We start from the raw sequence: 15,396 nt of genomic DNA, 5'->3' as shown, positions 1-15,396 counted from the left end.
GCCTCAGCCTCCTGAGTAGCTGGGATTACAGGCATGCACAAGTGGATAGGGTGACTTGTTCTGCCCCACCACCATACCTGGCTACTTTTTGTATTTATTTTTTTAGTAGAGACGGTTTTGTCATTTGGGCCAGGCCAGTCTCAAACTCCTGACTTCAAGTGATCCACCCACCTCAGCATCCCAAAGTGCTGGGATTACAGGTGTGAGCCATCATGCCTAGGCTAATTTTTTTATTTTTTTGTAGAGATGGGGTCTCCCTGTGTTGCCCAAGCTGATCTTGAATTCCTGGGCTCAAGTGATCCTCCTACCTCAGCCTTCCAAAGTTCCAGGATTACAGGTATGAGCCACCACACCTGGCCTTTTTTTAATTTTTATTTTTTTAAGAGACAGGGTCTCTCTATCTTACCCAAGCTGGTCCTGAACTCCTAGTCTCAAGCGATCCTGCCTCAGCCTTCTAAAAATGCTGGGATTACAGATGTGAGCCACCTCACCTGACCTACTTCTGTGTATTATTGATACCACTCCTAAATTAGTATTTTTAAATGATGTTTTGTGCATGTTAATTGACTCTCCAAAATGTCTGTCAGTTGCCAAAGAACTGACAGTCACATGCACTGACCAGAACAAGTTGCACTCCTTAGCCTGACAATGTACTGCTTTATCAGAAGACCTGGCTTTCAGCCATCCGTTTCTTCAACAAATGCTAGCTAAGTTTCCATTCTGTACCAAGCTTTGTCCTAAGTGTTGGGAATATAAGTGAACTACAGAGACAGTCATTGCTCTCAGTGAACTTGCTGCCTGGTGGGGAAGACAGCCAATTAGATGAACAATTACAGTTCAGGGTGACAAGTGTTGTCATAGAGTCACTGCATGGGGGTTGTACAAGCTCGAGGCAGAGCCAAACTTGGGGTGCGTGGATACAAAACAAGTGTCAGAGAAGGCTTTCCCGGCTAAGGAACGTTCAACCTCGTTTCCCACTATTTCCCTTTTGCAACTTTCTGTTCCATTATTCATTATTCTTTCTGTATCTTATCTTTCCCTCAAGGTCTATGTTAAGTTTCTTCCCGGATCTCATGCTCATGGTGGTCATCTTCTTAGCTCTGATAGCATTACTAATTGGTGCAGGGGCTATGCTAATTTGAATTTATGTATGTGTGTATACACATGTACATACACACCCATTAATTTGAATCATACAAAAAGTATAGAATATTTAACCATTTTTAGCCCACAAAAATGGCAATGCCATATGGTTCAACCATATGACTTGGAAACTTTCCCTAGAGCTATCCCTATATAAATCCACATACAAACTTACAGTTTAGCTTGAAGACATAAACTTATAAGCAGCCCTACGAATGCTCTGTCATATTTCCTACAGAGTCAAAAAAGTGTAAATTCTCATTTACATATTTTATATCTGATCACATATACACATATAAACCTACAAAACGACAAATTCATTCACAAACGTCCTCATATAGCACACATTCAATATGCACACACAAAGCCAACAGATGCAGTAGATGCTAATGCACACACTCTCTCACACACAGTCATTATAACCAACACATGAGTATACCCAGAGACCCCACACATATGCTTGCATATGCACATTTGTACCCAGATATATCCAGAATAATTCCCAAACTTAACAAAGCCAGGCACGTGGGCACCCTTGGGAGAATTTCACCCACTCACTTCTACCCTGTGTTTTTGCAGACCTAAAAAATCAGATAACAAGGTGATACAACTCTGTTTAAAATAGGGATTCATAAGCTTGGAGCAAGGATACGGAGAACACTACAGTGAGTAAAGAGCTTATGCTCTTACGCAGGGAGTCTGTAACATTCACCATGGATACTCAAAGGCCTTTTTGGGCTTATGCCCTCAGTAAGGTTAATGAGGCATTAGTGTCTCCTGATCCAAGGAAGGCCTTTTTTGTTTGTTTGTTTTCAGTCCCTGCCAGGCCAGCTTTCGCGCTGGGTTGGGGAATATGAAAGCCAGGGACGGAGAAGGTGGGCTGGAAGCAGTTATGGGTGTAAATTATGACAAGCAGCAGCCAGAGTTGTCCTAGGTGGACAGTCATGGTGGCAGGGAACTGGCTATAGCCGACTGAGATCTGAGAGTACAGGAAGGGAAGATTCGTGAGGGGTGCGGGAGCGGGGGTCTGTTCCTCTGTCGCATGCGCGAAGCTTCACGGATCCAGTTTCCCTTTGGCTTGTTTCCCCACCATGCTGTCTCCGTCTGGTTTCCATGGACACCAAGAGCTATCACAGGCACAGCACAAGAAACCCTGAGCAGAGAAAACATCAGGCTGGGGCTGCGTATTTAGCTCCTAGGCCCTGTGAAAATTAGGAAGGAACTGTTTCTATAAACTTTTTTGAAGTGTGACATACTATAGAAGAGCATTATACAGATCATTAATGTGCAGCCCTCTGAATTCTCATGAAGTGAATACGCCTATGTAACCCCCACTCAGATCAAGATCTAGAACATGACCTGCACCCAGACACCCTCCTTATAGCCCTCTTCCATCATTATCCCCGAATATAACCAGAATCCTGACTCCTTGCTCATTGATTAGTTTGATCTGGTTTGAACTTTATATGATTGGAATCATACAGTAATACTCTTTTGTGCCTAGCTTCTTTAACTCATCATTACATCTGTGAGATTCATAGCAGTAGCATAGCATTGTATAGCATATTTAGTATTCTACTGGACGAATATACCACTATTTATCCACTCCTCCACTGCCGGACAAATGAGTTGTTTCCAGTTTTTTACCATTACTAATAGTAGTGCTACAAATATTCTGGTGCAAAGTGTATATATCTGATAAAGAATATAGATAAAGAATATATATGTAGAATACATAAAGATTTTTACAAATCAATAAGAAAAAATAAGCAACTCAATAAAACATTAGATAATTGAACAGGTACTTTTTTTTTTTTTTTTTTTTTTTGAGACAGGGTCTGTCTCTGTCACCCAGGCTGGGGTGCAGTGGTGGAATCACGGCTCATTGCAGCCTCAACCTCCTGGGCTCAGGTGATCCTCCCGCCTCAGCCTCCCAAGTAGCTGGGCTCACGGGCCCACGCCACCATGTCCAGCTAATTTTTGTAGAGACAGGGTCTCCCTAATGTTGCCCAGGCTGGTCTTGAACTCCTGGGCTCAAGTGATCCTGCCCGTCTTGGCCTCCCAAAGTGCTGGGATTACAGGTTTGAGCTATTGTGCCAGGCAACAGGTAATTCATATAAGAAGAAACGACCTTTAAAAATACGAAAAGGCACTCAACCTCATTAGTCACCAGGAAAATGCAAATTAAAACTACAATTAGATACTACTACAAATGTCTAAGGAAGGCTAAAATTAAAAGACTAGCAAAATTGAGGGGCCAATGAAAATTTGGAACAGCTGGAACTCTCATTCACTGTTGGTGGGAGTGTAAATTGACAGCCACTTTGGAACACTGTTTGGCAGTACCAACCAAAGCTGAACAGACGTACTCTATGACAAAGCAATTCAACTCCTAGGTACATACCTCTTAGAAATGTGAGTACTATATAAGTAATGCTGATGGACTTTTACTGCAAAATGTTAAAATTGAGTTAAGCTGCCAATATGCATAATCAATCAGCAGCAGACTGATCATTTAAAATATTCTTTCAGGGCCTGGCATGGTGGCTCATGCCTGTAATCCCAGCACTTTGGGAGGCCAAGGCAGGTGGATCACCAGAGGTCAGGAGTTCCAACACGGGCCTGGCCAACATAGTGAAACCCCGTCTCTATTAAAAATTTAAAAATTAAACGGGCGTGGTGGCACACGCCTGTAGTCCCAGCTACTCGGAAGGCTAAGGCAGGAGAATCACTTGAACCCGGGAGGCAGAGGTTGCAGCGAGCCGAGATCATGCCACTACACTCCAGCCTGGGTGACAGAGTAAGACTCCATCTCAAACAACAACAACAACAACTTATTTCAGTTGTCCATTATAAGCAACATTGTTGGCTAGATGTGGTAGCTCATGCCTATAATCCCAGCACTTTGGAAGGCTGAGGCAGGAGGACAACTCGAGGCCAAGAGTTCAAGACCAGCCTGGTCAACATAGCGAGGCCTCGTCTCTGCAAAAAATAAAACAAAATTAGCCTGGCATGGTGGCATGTGCCTGTAGTCCCAGCTACTTGGGAGACTCAGCTGGGAGGATTCCTTGAGCCTAAGAGGTTGAGGCTGTAGTGAGGTGTGATCATACCACCACAATCTACCCTGGGTGACTGAGCAAGACCCTGTGCCTAAAAAGGTAAAACAAAAACCAACATTGTTCGCAATTTTGAATTGTTATCCACAACTTTTTTTTTGAGACAAGGTCTCGTTCTTTCACCCAGGCTGGAGTGCAATGGCTCGATCCCAGCCCATTGCAAACTCTGCCCCCCGGGTTCAAGGAATCCTCCCACCTCTGTCCCCAGACCAGCTGGGACTACAAGTGCCTGCCACCACACTTGGATAATTTTTGTATTTTTTGGTAGAGATTATCTCATTATGTTGCCCAGGCTGGTCTTGAACTCCCGACCTCAAGCAATACACCAACCTCGGCCTCCCAAAGTGCTGGGATTACAGGTGTGAGCCATTGCACCCGGCCAGTTCACAACTTTTTAATATATCTCTCCTATATATTTACCCAAATTGTTAAAGAGAGCTGGGTTAAAAAGTAGAGCCCTGTGCCATAGATCTAAAGATTTCCCTCCTTTATTTTCTTTCCTTTCCCTTCTCCCTCTCCTTCCCTTCCCTCCCCTCCCCTCCCCTACATTTTTATTAGGCAATTGGGTGCCATTAACTGCAACTAGATATGTAGGTGGAAATACTGGTTTGTGCCAAAATCTCCTCTCCATGAGGAGCCAAACCAGTATGGCTGGAGAACCTCAAGATCTAGAGAACGGTGTTTTAGGCAGAGGCCTATATACAAAGGCCATGAGCTGCAAGTGAACTTGGCATTCAAAGAACAGAAGGAAGATAGCATTTGAGCACTTCTAGTAACCTGCTAGGTACCGCAGGATGTCTCCTAAGAAATTGGCACCTTGCTCTGAGCTCAAATTTCTTGGCGGGGTTAATGACAATTTTCTACCTGTCCATATTACTGAATATCACTTGTTATGTGTTCCTTATTGCTACATTCCACTGCTTGTTGGCATCTTTGCTTCATTGTCTTGGCACTTTCAAGATGGCTCAATCCCATAGCTGGCAAGTTGGTGCTGCTTGTCATATGGGAGCTCAGCTGTGGTTGTGGGTGTGAGTGGGGAGCTCGTTTCTCTCTCCATGGTCCTCTCCATGAAAAGCTGGAATCTTCACAGTTTGGTGGCTGGATTCCAAAAGTGAGCATTTCCAGAAGGAAATCGCATTGCCTTTTATGACTTCTTTGGAGGTGGCATAACGTCACTAACACCATAGTTACAATTCCACCCAGATTCAAGGGAGAGGAACATAGACCTATGGAGAGAAGTCTCAATCCCACTGTAAGAATTTCATATGGGAACCTTGAAGATATTAAGTGAAATAAGCCAGCCATTCTACTCATATGAGGTGCCTGGAGTACTCAAATTAATAGAGACAAAAGTAGAATGATGGGTCCCACAGGCTGCAGGGAGGAGAGAATGGAGAGTTAGTGCTCAGTGGTATGGAGTGTCGGTTTGGGAAGATGAAAAAGTTCTGGGAAAGATGGCAGTGATGGTTGTACAACAATGTGAATGTGCTTAATGCCACTGAGCTGTACATCTTTAAATGGCTAAAATGATATATTTTGTTATGTGTATTTTGCCACTATCTAAAAAAAGGTCATATGGAATGGGAGATGTTGTCGCAGACATTTTTGGAAAATATGAACTACCACACACTCTTTGGGATAGTCTGTAGTAGGATGAATATATGGATGTGTACATGGAAGCACAATATCCATGCTCGCAGACTCAAAACTAAGACCCTCTACCCCTAATAAGGAAGGCAGGAATGCTCAGCAGAGTCAGGGTTCTAAGGTTCTTACATTGCTCAGGAGAGACTCGTCCCCATGCCAGGTGCTTCTCCAAGATTTTTACTCCCCTCTGCCATCTGCCTGGTTTCTATTACTCTTCAGAATCTCCCAGTAGTTGTTTTTTTCCTTCCTTTCCTTTCTTCCCTCCCTCCCTCTGTCTCCCCCCCCCTCCTTCTTCTTTCTCTCTCTCTCCCTTTTTCTCTTTGAGGAAGAGTCTCACTCTGTTGCCCAGGCTGGAGTGCCATGGCATGATCTTGGCTCATTGCAATCTCTGCCTCTTGGATTCAACCACTCCTCCCACCTCGGCCTCCCAAGTTGCTAGGAGTACAGGTGTGCACCACCACACTCAGCTGATTTTTGTATTTTTAGTACAGATGGGGTTTTGTCATGTTGTGTGCAGGCTGGTCTCGAACTCCTGACCTCAAGAGATCTGCCTGTCTTGGCCTCCCAAAGTGCTGGAATTACAGGCATAAGCCACCACGCCCAGCCCTGTTACTGTTTTTTAAGCAGTGGGAGAATTATCTGAAAGGGTTTACACTACCACACTGGAAGCAGAACTCCTTTAAAAATTGAATTTATAGTTAAAACCTTTCCCACAAAAACTTGGTCACTGAGAGGAATTATTACCAACTTTTCAGTATGTTTATTAGTTTTCTATTGCTGCATAACAAATTACTGCAAATTTAACAGTTTTGAACAATAGACATTAAACATCTTGCAGTCCTGTAGGTCAGAAAATGAGGCATACAGAGGCTGGGTTCTCTAGCCCAGAAATCTCACAAGGGGCCAGGATGGTGGCTCAGGCCTGTAATCCCAGCATTTTGGGAGGCCGCGGTGGGAGGTTCATTTGAGGCCAGGAATTTAAGACTAGCCTGGGCAACATAGTGAGAGCTTGCCTCTACAAAAATAACTAGCCAGGCGTGGTGCTACAGACTTGTAGTCACAGCTACTAGGAAGACTGAGATACAAGGATCACTTGAGCCCAGGAAGTCAAGGCTGCAGTGAGTTATGATTGTGCCACTGCATTCCAGCCTGGGAAACAAAGAGAGCCTAGCTCAAAAAAAACAAACAAAAAAAAAGTAGGCCAGACATGGTGGTTCACGCCTGTAATCCCAGCACTTTGGGAGGCTGAGGTGGGCAGATCACTTGAGGTCAGGAGTTCAAGACCATCCTGGCCAACATGGTGAAACCATCTGTACTAAAAATACAAAATTAGCTGCGTGTGGTGACAGGCACCTGTAATCCCAGCTACTCGGGAGACTGAGGCAGGAGAATCACTCGAACCCAGGAGGCAGAGGTTGCAGTGAGCCAAGATTGCGCCACTGCACTCCAGCCTGGGCAACAGAGGAATACCCTGTCTCAAAAAAAAAAAAAAAAAAAAAAAAAAGTCTCACAAGGCTGCAATGAAGGTAGCAGAAAGCTGGGTTCTCATCAGAGCTCAGGAGCTCTTTCCAAGCTCATTCAGGTTTTTGGCAGAATTCAGTTACTTCTGGTTGTAGGACTGAGGTGCACATTTTCTTGCTGTTGGCTGAGGGTTACTCTTAGCTCCAAGAGGCCACTCTTAGGTCCTTGCCAAGTGTCCCCTTCCATCCTGGAGAACCTTCCTCCTATTGAATGCTTCTCACATTTTTAATATCTCTTGCCAGGAAAAGCCCTATCCTACTTAAGGACTCATCTGATTGGGTCAGGCCCATGGAGGATAATATCCTTAGTGTAAAAGCAACTGATCTGGGAACTTAATTACCAAATTTGTAGCAGCACCCAAATTCATGTTTGATTAACTAACTGGGAAAAGGTATGTGTGTACCAGGGGCCAGGAATCTTGGAGGCCATCTTAGAATTTGGCTTACCACAGTATGCCAGTTAGATTTCATTTATGTTTGTACTTTAAGAGCTTCACCTTCTAAAGTACATAATAAGATATGAGCACACCTAGCACCCAGATCTTGGTTTCTAAATACCATCCTCTATTAAAAGGATCCTTGGAAGCAGGGCTTGTTGCTGTGCTAAGAAAGTAAGAAAGTGGCTGGGCGTGGTCGCTCAAGCCTGTAATCCTAGCACTTTGGGAGGCTGAGGCGGGTGGATTGCCTGAGCTCAGGAGTTTGAGATCAGCATGGGAAACTCCGTCTCTATTAAAATACCAAAAATTAGCCGGGCGTGGTGGCATGCGCCTGTAATCCTAGCTACTCAGGAGGCTGAGGCAGAAGAATTGCTAGAACCTGGGAGGCGGAGGTTGCAGGGAGCCAAGATCGAGCCACTGCACTCCAGCCTGGATGGCAGAGCAAGACTCTGTCTCTTAAAAAAAAAAAAAAAAAAAAAAAAAAAGTAAGAAAGTGCTAAACAAACAGAAACAACAACAACAAAAAAGGTGCAGACATCAAAAGGACATAGGAGCCAACCTGAGTATCAAAATAAATAACAATATTCATGGAGTAAAATAAGCATAGACAAGGCCATACTGATATAAATGAATGAATGAGAAAGGTAAGCTTTCCCTTATGGTAGAATACCAAGTAACAAATACAAATGGAACGATGGAGTTGGAAAATCAGCATTTTGCATCCATCATAGTAATAATCTCTTCAGCCATAAGAATCACCGGATTCTATAAATTTGTGGATGAAAGTTCAGTGAAGAAAGGATAGCCATGTATCTCCAAGCATCCCTTAAAAAATTACTTATTACAAAGGGAAAAGTCACTTTACTGTAGATCAGCCTCATGAACCCCACCTGAACCAATGAACTAAAGCATCATTAATAAATGGAAAAAATTGGCATCCCAACTGATACAATGCCCAAAAAATGACATAGTATCTTTTTTTGTTTTTTTTAGATGGAGTCTTGCTCTGTCACCCAGGCTGGAGTGCAGTAGCATGATCTCAGCTCACTGTAACCTCTGCCTCCCAGGTTCAAGCAATTCTTGTGCCTTAGCCTCCTGAGCAGCTGGGAATACAGACACGTGCCACCATGCCCGGCTAATATTTTTGTATTTTTAGTAGAGACAGGGTTTTACCATCTCAGCCAGGCTGATCTCGAACTCCTGACCACAGGTAATCTGCCCGCCTTGGCCTCCCAAAGTGCTGGGATTACAGGTGTGAGCCACCGCGCCTGGCCCATAACATCTTTTCTGTGGCTTTCCAGCCAAACATAACATAACTGAATCTAATTGCAAGAATACACAAACACAAATTGAGTAATATTCTAAACATAACTGTCATTTTGAAAGAAAAAGAAAAGCTGAAGAACCATTCCAGCTTAAAGACTAAAGATATATAACTAAATGATCCTAGATTATATCCTAGACCAGTTGACCAAGTCAGACATAGCTATAAAGAATATTATTGGGGCCGGGCGCGGTGGCTCAAGCCTGTAATCCCAGCACTTTGGGAGGCTGAGACGGGCGGATCACGAGGTCAGGAGATCGAGACCATCCTGGCTAACACGGTGAAACCCCGTCTCTACTAAAAAATTCAAAAAACTAGCTGGGCGAGGTGGCGGGCACCTTTAGTCCCAGCTACTCGGGAGGCTGAGGCAGGAGAATGGCGTAAACCCGGGAGGTGGAGCTTGCAGTGAGCCGAGATCTGGCCACTGCACTCCAGCCTGGGCGACAGAGCAAGACTCTGTCTCAAAAAAAAAAAAAAAAGAATTGGGACAAATGGTGAAATTTGAATATTAACTGTGGATTAGATAAAAGTTTCCCAAATTTTCTTGGTTCACAGTGCTTTTAGCATCTCAGTTTCTGTTGTTGTTGTTGCTGTTTTGAGATGGAGTCTTGCTCTGTCACCCAGGCTGAGTGCAGTGGTGCGATCTCTGGCTCACTGCAACCTCCACCTTCCAGGTTCAATGTATCCTCCTGCCTCAGCCTTCCGAGTAGTTGGGATTACAGGTGCCTGCCACCACGCCTGGCTAATTTTTGTATTTTTAGTAGAGATGGGGTTTCACCATGTTGTCCAGGCTGGTCTCGAACTCCTGACCTCAAGTTATCCACTCACCTCAGCCTCCCAAAGTGCTGGGATTACATTTGTAAGTGCCCACGCCTGGCCTCTCAGTTTTTGTTTTGTTTTGTTTTTTGGTATATATATATTTTTGAGACAAAGTCTTCACTCTGTTGCCCAGGCTAGAGTGCAGAGGCAGGATCTTGGCTCACTGCAACCTCCACCTCCCAGGTTCAAGCGATTCTCCTTCCTCAGCCTCCCGAGTAGCTGGGACTATAGGCACGTGCCACCATGCCTGGCTAATTTTTCGTATTTTTAGTAGGGATAAGGTTTCACCATGTTAGCCAGGATGGTCTTCATCTCCTGACCTCATAAGCCTGCCTCGGCCTCCCAAAGTGCTAGAATTACAGGCGTGAGCCACCGTGCCCCTGGCCAGTATTTGTTTTTACGATGCCCCTTGGCGAAAAGAAATATCTAGGTCCAAACAACTTACTAAGTATTTATGCCCTAATAACTTAGTAGCCATTAAAAAAATACATGCAAATTAAAAAGAAAACAATGTTTTTCATTCTTAAACAACCACACTTACTTATTAACGGGATGTGTGCACCTGTTGGGCACATACTTCTCAAACCTTGGAATTAGACTGGGCAAGGCCACCCTCATTTCCTGTTCCACATTGATTTTTGCAGTGTACTCACTTTTCCTTTTTTTTTTTTTCTTTTTTTTGAGACAGAGTCTGGCTCTGTCGCCCAGGCAGGTGTGCAGTGGCGCGATCTCAGCTCACTGCAAGCTCTGCCTCCCGGATTCATGCCATTCTCCTGTCTCAGCCGCCTGAGTACAGGCGCCCGCCACCATGCCCAGCTAATTTTTTGTATTTTTTAGTAGAGACGAGGTTTCACCTCTGTTAGCCAGGATGGTCTCGATCTCCTGACCTTGTGATTCGCCCGCCTCCACCTCCCAGAGTGCTGGGATTACAGGCGTGAGCCACCGCGCCTGGCCCAGTGTACTCACTTTTCATCACAACCAACTGGAAAGCCCAGATGCCCCAAGATATGACATAGACAAGGAATTTGGCGCCATCTATTGTTGAAACTGTAAACAACCTAGTAGCTAGTAGTTTTGTACAGTCGTTTAGATTTCATTTTGTTTGCCTTGAAAATTTAGAATGCAAGCTATTCCACAGATATCCCCCTGTGGATTTACTGTGGGAATGTGAGGTACCTCAGTGCACAGTTTGATTCAAACAACAGGATTTTATAATAGTGCTGTATAAATACTGCATTTTCTGATTTTGATAAATTACTGTTGCCATGTAGAAGAAAGTCCTTCTGAGGAAACACACATTTAATTATTTATGGATAAAGAAACATGCTGGCTGGGCGCACTGGCTCATGCCTATAATCTCAGCACTTTGGAAGGCTGAGGCAGGAGGACCGCTTGAACCCAGGAGTTCAAAACCAGCCTGGGTGACATAGTGAGACTCCTTCTCTAAAAAAAAGAAATATATATATACACACATATTTATATATATACACACACATATATGTATATATTATCCACTATATGTATGTGTATATATTATATACGTGTTTATATATATTTCTGAACAATTCTCCTGCCTCAGCCTCCCAAGTCACTGGGATTACAGGTGTGCGCCACCACATCTGCTAATTTTTGTATTTTCAGTAGAGATGCGGTTTCACCATGTTGGCAAGGCTGGTCTCGAACTCCTGACCTCAAGTGATCTACCTGTCTTGGCATCCCAAAGTGCTGGGATCGTAGGTGTGAGCCACCGAGCTGCGTCTGTGTTTGTTCATATCTATCTATCTATCTATCTATCTATCTATCTATCTATCTATCTATCTATCTATTGTCTGCAAATAAACCTCAAACTACTCAGAAAAATGTGAGTATACATGTACATATAGACAGCACAAGTGATAGAAAAAATGGGACAAAATGTTAACAATTTATGAATTTGGATAAAGGGTAGACAAGATTTTTTTGGTACCATTCTTGAAACTTTTCTGTGTAAAAATATTTCAAAATGGTTTTGAAAGATGAAAGGCAATACTACCTTTTAAGGTATATATTCATACATAGTAAAACAATTTTAACTGCCTGGAAATTAAAGCAGCATTCAGATTGTTGCAACTGTTTGTTGAGAGGGAAGAGGGATGTATTGGGAAAAGCTATGCACAGTATCAGTGATGTTTTCTTTTTTCATTTATTTATTTTTAGACAGGGTCCAACTTTGTTGCCCAGGCTAGAGGGCAATGGCACGATCATAGCTCACTGCAGCCTCAACCTCCCAGGATCAGGTGATTCTCCCACCTCAGCCTCCTGAGTGGCTGGGACTACAGGCTTGGGCCACCACACAGCTAACTTTTTTTTTTTGTAGAGACAGGGTTCTGCCATGTTGCCCAGGCTGATCTCGAACTCCTGGGCTCAAATGATCCACTGGGCCTTGGCCTCCCAAGGTGCTGAGATTATGGGCATGGGCTACCATGCCCAGTGGTGATATTGTATTTCTTAAACTGGGTGGGGGATACATGGCTATTCATTCCATTATACTTTATACCTTTAAGTATGTCCAAAATATTTCATAATTTCCTTTCTAAAAATACACATTGCCGGGTGCGGTGGCTCAAGCCTGTAATCCCAGCACTTTGGGAGGCCGAGACGGGTGGATCACGAGGTCAGGAGATCGAGACCATCCTGGCTAACCCGGTGAAACCCCGTCTCGACTAAAAAATACAAAAAAAAAAACTAGCCGGGCGAAGTGGTGGGCGCCTGTAGTCCCAGCTACTCGGGAGGCTGAGGCAGGAGAATGGCGTAAACCCAGGAGACAGAGCTTGCAGTGAGCTGAGATCCGGCCACCACACTCCAGCCTGGGCGACCGAGCGAGACTCCCTCTCAAAAAAAAAAAAAAAAAAAAAAAGAAGAAAAAAAAATATACATTAAAAAGATGTAGGATTTTTCTTAATACATAAAAAAAGTATGAGCAAATGAGAGCATGTAGCTGCTGTATGCTGGGGACTACTACGTACTTCGTGTGCATTATCTCCTACAATCCTTATCACCACCTCATGCCTACAACATATGCCAACATTAAGTGTATCGGGCTGGCTCCAGAATCCATGCTCGCACCATACCTCCCAGGTCCATACTATGGAAAGAACAGCTAACTTGTGCTCATTTTTATTTTTTTTATATTCAAAGAGTGGGGGAAAAAAACAACTTTCTTGCTCTTTCAATTCCAAATTAATTTAATACATACAGTAGAAAATGTAGCTATATATAATAAAATGTCAAAAGCATCAATATGGGCCGGACACTGTGGCTCATGCCTGTAATCCCAGCACTTTGGGAGGCCAAGGCAGGTGGGTCACCTGAGGTCAGGAGTTGGAGACCAGCCTGGCCAACATGGTGAAACCCCATGTCTACTAAAAATACAAAAATTAGCTCGGCATGGTGGTGGGCACCTGTAATCCCAGCTACTCAGGCGGCTGAGGCAGGAGAATCGCTTGAACCTGGGAGGCGGAGGTTGCAGTGAGCAGAGATTATGCCACTGGACTCTAGCCTGGGCGGAAAGAGTGAAACTGTCTCAAAACAAAAACAAAACAAAAAAACCATCAATATGAAAAAAATAGTAATCAATTTTAATCTCTGGCATGTTTTACTGCTTAGTCTCAACAGCACCACACTTAATCAGTTGTTAAACAGCTGAAGATTTGACATTTTACAATTACTCTTCCACAATACCAGTTACCCTATTACAGGGCCAAAGGTGAACTGCCGAAGAAATCAGATGTTTAGCAGTTTGATTTATTAAATCATACTGAGAAGTTAGCATGTGGATTCTTTTACGCTTTAAAACTATCCAAATTCTAACCAGGACTTATATTTCATATTTGTAAATAATTTTAGAAGCTTCAGTGAATTAAGTTATATTATTTATCAAAACAATCCAGAATAAACGTCTTAAAAAAACTTAATGTTTAAAAAATACATTTTAAAATTAAAATGTCGAAAATCTGACTTTACTATGAAATGTTGAGCCTTTGTTCATTGCCTTCCCGTAATGCACTTCCCTTAAGATGTTTAAAGTTAGGTGAGAAAAGAAGCAATACTTTGTAATATACAGGGAAATTGGCAGCCATTCTTTTTCAGGGCACTATAATCATTGTCAAGTTCTATTTATCTTCTGTAACTGAAGATATTGACTGAAAAAATAAATTACCATTCCTCTCAGACTGACTTTTATTCAAGCAGCTGCTTTTCTCATCTGCTGGAATGTAGCAGAAAAGTGGTTATCTTAGGACTCTTTATTCTTCCACTGTTACATTGTCAGCTAAAGGGAAGGGGAGAGCAGACCTCGAGGTCACGTTCGAAGTGAACAGCTGGGAGCTGAGGAAACTGACGTCCACAGCTCCAGCATGGCTTCGCGTTAACACCTGCAGCAGGCCGAGCCTTTCTCACACAGAGGAGTCAACAAATCCATCAGATCTCTGTAATAGGAGGGCCAAGACTAAACACTCTTGCCTTGACTCCAAATAGACAATTCCATTTAAAATGAAAAGCGATAGGAACCAGATTCAGAATCGCTTCCCGCCTTGCCCAAGGCCGTCTTCCAGAACCAGGGTTCCGACCTCCCCACTTTCCTGACTCTGGGGTCCGCCTCTCGAAGATCTCGAGCAAGGGGAACATAATATTGGAGGGGGAAGAGGAGCAGCAGACCGGCCCATGGAACCGAAGAAAAATCCAGGAAAAAACAAAACAAAACAAAAAACAAAACACTCCCCAAAGGACCAGATACTACCAGACCTGCCCTGAAGAGCCAATACATTTCCACCACTCGGCTGCGAAAGCAACAAACGCCTCCCGTCCGGGCGTCCCTGAAAACAAGGCCGCGCTCACCTCGAAGGGTAAACCCAACCGCCCCCCAACGCCTCCTTCCCGTCAGGGGACGCAGCCCCAGAGACCCGGTAACCCCGGCCGCGTATCCAGGGCCTGCAGATGACGTCAGCAGCCCCGCGCTAGCATCGCGAGACTCCGCCTCCCTCTCCCTGCTCCCCGCACTCCCAACCGCCCGCGCCTGCTGCCAGGCAGCGGCTGGGATGGCGAGCAGCGGAGGCGAGGCGGTGACGAGAGCAGCGGGTCCGCCATTGGACGAGGAGGCCTGAGGGACGGGCCAGCGGTGCACAAGGAGAGACCGAGGCGGGTGGCCCCGAGAGAGCCAAGGCCATGGAGGCCAACATGTCGAAGCGGAAGGAGCCCGGCAGGTCTCTCCGCATCAAAGTCATCTCCATGGGCAACGCCGAAGTGGGGAAAGTGAGTACTGCGCGCTGGGAGGGGCGGGCCCCAGCGTGGCGGGGCGACGTGCCCATTGGCTGGAAGGGCGGCCACTCAACGGCCTGGGGCCCGGCCTCCTC

The 15,396-nt window shown here is 44.5% G+C and overlaps 1 protein-coding gene across 3 annotated transcripts in view; it reads left to right on the top strand.

Moving 5' to 3' along the window:
• The first annotated feature begins 15,020 nt into the window (after positions 1–15,020).
• LOC105479807 (DnaJ heat shock protein family (Hsp40) member C27) overlaps positions 15,021–15,396 on the top strand; it is a 29,761-nt gene continuing 29,385 nt past the window's right edge. For all 3 annotated transcript variants that reach the window (XR_011611552.1, XM_071076301.1, XM_071076302.1), the window contains exon 1: positions 15,021–15,295. Coding sequence is in view for 2 of the 3 variants with exons in the window: in XM_071076301.1 (XP_070932402.1) it covers positions 15,209–15,295 (87 nt within the window). In the remaining variant the exon portion in view is untranslated. The remainder of the gene's footprint in view (positions 15,296–15,396) is intronic.

This window comes from Macaca nemestrina, chromosome 13 (genome assembly GCF_043159975.1).
Source record: "Macaca nemestrina isolate mMacNem1 chromosome 13, mMacNem.hap1, whole genome shotgun sequence".
Lineage (NCBI taxonomy): Eukaryota > Metazoa > Chordata > Mammalia > Primates > Cercopithecidae > Macaca > Macaca nemestrina.
This window is presented reverse-complemented; position numbering and strand designations above follow the sequence as displayed.